Raw genomic sequence first — 4,103 nt, forward strand, 5'->3', positions numbered from 1 at the left:
GCTGAGACGAAGGGATATAATTGGGGTTATATTTTTTGCCTCCCCTCCCCTCAGCGATAAACAAAACCGCAAAAACTGACTCAAGAAAAAGGAAGCTGCTGCAGCCCCCCAGTAGCAGCCGCCGCTGCAGCAGCAGCACTTGCAGCAGCAGCAGCAACTGCAGCAGCAACAGCAGAACCTTGCAGCACCTCCAGCAGCAGTACCAGCACCTGCAGCAGCAGCAGCAGCAGCCCTTTTCGGATTTAGCAGCAGCAGCAGCTGCTGCTGCTGCTGCAGCACCTGTAGCAGCAGCAGCAGCAGCAGCACCAGCAGCAGGTGCTGCTGCTGGTGCTGAGTCCAACAACACGCGCAATGCTGCTGCATTGCGTGTGTTTAAATGGGTTTATAAATCATCAATATCGCCGCCATCTGCATCATCATCAACCCTTGAAAGCTCTCTTTGCTGCATTTCTTCTTCTTGCCTTCTCTTAGCCTGTGCTGCGTCTTCTTTCTTTTTTGCTTTTTCTCTCTCCCACGAATCTCGGCTTGCGTACTTCAACACGTGCTCTGCACAAATAATCAAACAAACAATATTTTTCTATTTTCTGTCTGTATTTAAATATGTATATATACGTATATAATACACATATATTATATTCTACTATTTATATACATTTATATAAAATACATTTACATAAATAGTTAAAATTTATGACATATCTCTGCGCGTCATGAAGCACAAGTACTATCTTAAATATATGCAGCATAGATAAATAATATAATAAACCTATATTCAATGGCTGTAGAAAGAATATATATAATATAAAATACATATTCATATCTTTATATTGACTATATATGTGTATATATGCATGTATCTATGTAATATATACTTCCATATATAAACATAATTTATATGCATATGCGTATGCATACTGAGTATATACAGATTGAATTATCTCTATCAAAGAAATAAAAATAAGTACGTCAATGGAGAGTTCAAAGGAATTGCAACAAAGCAAAGTAGGGGCTGACCCCCTAAACACTGCAGTCTAAGGAAATCGTAGTTTGTTGAAAAATTACATGTATGTATATATGTATATATGTATATATATGCACTTAAACTATGTAGAATTATATACATAATATTTTCAAGCTATTAATTAGAATCTTCTTTGAACTCTCCTTTTAGCTAATGACCAAAACACTTGCACTAGTATAATATTCATATTAAATAGAAATTATAAAATCCATTTGAATTGAATATGATGATAAATAAAACATATAAAAACAAAATTTGCCATACCTTTAACTTTCTGTTCATACTGCGCTTTGTCTCTGTTTAACAGCGAAGCTGCTTCGCTATTTAAAGGGTCTTGAGGATTTGGATATGTTAGAAGTTGAGGGAGAAATACCTCAAAGACGTTCACCAGGCCTGTGCATGCAACAAACATTTGCAAGAAATTCGTCAGTCGAAGTTCACATAATTAAAATGGCAGCCAATTCAATTCAGACTTTAAAAAAATAATATTATTTTAGTGAAGATTTAATCAAAGTAAATTAAATTGAAGTAAATTTGAATATATTAAATTGCATTGAAGCAAATTTAATTAACTAAACTGAACTAAACTGAGTTGAACTGAAGTAAAACAAAACAAATTAAGTTAAACTGAGGTCAATTATATTTAACTTAAATGAATCGAGGCGAGCAGAAAAAGCAACGAAGTTATCATGACGATAGAACGAATATAGTTAAGAAGAAGAAAAATGCAGCAAAATATAATTCATAATCTGAAGCCGCTGTGATGTGTAATCCCCTAAACCCTAAACCCTAAACCCTAAACCCTAACCCTCTGGACGGCGACCCATGTTGCCTAAACCCTGAACCCTAAACCCTAATATATATTATTAAATGTATTATAGTGGGTTTGAGTATTTACTGTAAAGAGGAGTCCAGGTTTGATTAATTACGTCAAGACAAACAGAGCCTGATGCCTCATCAACATTTGGGTGAAATATTTTATTAAGGAAGCCGATAGAAGGAGAAGAAAAAGGATAATCATCTGGTAGAGTCACGTGCACTCGCCAAACGCCTCCTTCGTAGATTGCTGTACATACACCCCAAACAAGGTAAATAAACATGCTACATAACACACATTTACATATACATATATATATATATATGTATATATAAACACCAGACAAGCAACAGAAACACATACATGTATTTTTATTGATATACATATATACACACCTCCATAGGCTTATATACATATATGTATATATACCCCAAATCAATAGAAAGGCATTAATAGATTTATGTACACATAACACCCCAAAATAACAGAGAATGAAGTGATGTACAAGTGTACATACATACATACTCAAATTAAAAGAAACACACGGATAGACTGATGTGCGTATACACCCCAACTGAAGAGAAGCATAAAAATAGACCGATGTGCAGATACACTGCAAATAGAAAACGAGTTCAAATGCACACAGCTGCACATACACCCCAGACAAAAAGCATGGAGAGGCATCGGTACAGGTGCATATACACCCGAAATAAACATGAAACTTGATCATGAATGACTTCCATCGCCAACGGAAATGGTTGAGGTAATTAAAGGAGAGAGGAAATTAAAACACAAAGAAAACAAAAGAAAAGATAAAGCCCCAAACGAAAGCAAACATAGAAGAAAACCACCTCCCAAGCAAACAGAAGAATATACACACACATACCCGCACACACACACACACAAACAAACCCCCAAAATAAACAAACACACACACACAAAGTGAGATAGAGACATAGAGAAGCAGAGAAATAAACAAATAAAGAAGTAAACAAATAAATAAGCAAATAAACAAACACATAAACAAACGCATAAAGAAGCAGCAGCTTACTTTCTTTAGGGCCATGAAATACAACATTAAAGTCCTGCGTATTTTTATTATTCAATTCAAGATCGTATCCTGCCATTAACCTGCCCATACACCGCAGCAAATATCGCAAGTAATAATAAAAAGCTGCACATACACCCTAGGACTTGAATTATTTGTTCTTTTTTAACGCAATAAAGCTGAGACCAGCTGTACGCAAATGATATGCTGAGGAGAGAAAAAGAAGAAAAGCAAATTTATTGTGTTTCAATGTTATGTTTAATTATTTAGAAAGCAAAAGAAGTATGATGATAATTTAAGGGATATAAACACACACTCAGCTGTACTTACAGCTTGGCGAAGTCGCACTGTTTGCGGGAGGAAGAGATTTGTGCTTGCGTCATTTTCTTTTGTTTAATAAATAATATAATATAATATATTAAATTAAAGGAAGAAGCAGCAGCAATAAAGAAAAGAAGTAAGGGGTGGGAGCCCCAGTCAACCCCAGCATCTCTACCTAGAGGAGGCTTCTACATAGGAGAGATAATTAATAAAGAAAGCAATTAAATAAAAGAAGAGAGAAGGAAAGAAATACAAAACAGACCACTGGTTCTTGCTATCGGGTTGTAAGAAGAAGGAAAATATCAGCAGCAACCAAACCTCTAGCTTAAATACACAGCAGCGCCTCTTCAGAACCAGCCGCACTTAACAAACAGCAGCAATTCATGCAGCACAAACACCAAAGCAAACAAACAAACAAACACAAAACAACAACCAAGAGAAACGGAGAGAGAGAGGGAGGCTGCGGCTTCCTTCTTGCACGCCGCACGACTGCAGCAAGCACCCAGTGGCTGCTGCTGCTGCTGCTGCTGCTGCTGCGAAGCTGCTTCTTGTCAGCAGGTAATCATCTGTAGAAGATGAATATAATCTCTTCTGTTTTTGCTTTCATATTTGTTGCATTTATTTTATTCTTAATGCAACATATTTCTTCTCCTTGTTCTTCCCTTCTCCCCATTGCAGCAGCCGCCATATTATACGAAGTCCGATTCGTTGAGGTGCCTAGACAGTGCAGAAAGCAAAGACATTAAAATAGTCCTTCTTCTCTGTTTTAATTCAGTTGAACTCATCAATAACAACAAACAAAACCAGACAAACGCACAATTAAAAAGAATAATCAAAAACAACAGCCGCTGCCTTCCTCTCGCCTTACCCCCCCACCCACCCCCACGGTCTACAGC

General features: G+C 36.8%; 1 protein-coding gene across 1 annotated transcript; it reads right to left on the minus strand.

Annotated features, from left to right (window-relative positions):
* Positions 1–382: 382 nt before the first annotated feature.
* EAH_00062920 (ubiquitin-conjugating enzyme e2, putative) lies at positions 383–3,269 on the minus strand (the record flags this gene model as incomplete). The annotated part of the gene is made up of 5 exons (XM_013393203.1): positions 383–546; positions 1,286–1,414; positions 1,920–2,087; positions 2,890–2,969; positions 3,217–3,269. The coding sequence occupies 5 exons, from the start codon at positions 3,267–3,269 to the stop codon at positions 383–385; spliced, it is 594 nt and encodes a 197-aa protein (XP_013248657.1).
* Between the last annotated feature and the right edge of the window lie 834 nt (positions 3,270–4,103).

Source organism: Eimeria acervulina, genomic scaffold (assembly GCF_000499425.1).
Source record: "Eimeria acervulina Houghton genomic scaffold, Eah_scaff1757, whole genome shotgun sequence".
In the NCBI taxonomy this organism is placed as follows: Eukaryota; Apicomplexa; class Conoidasida; order Eucoccidiorida; family Eimeriidae; genus Eimeria; species Eimeria acervulina.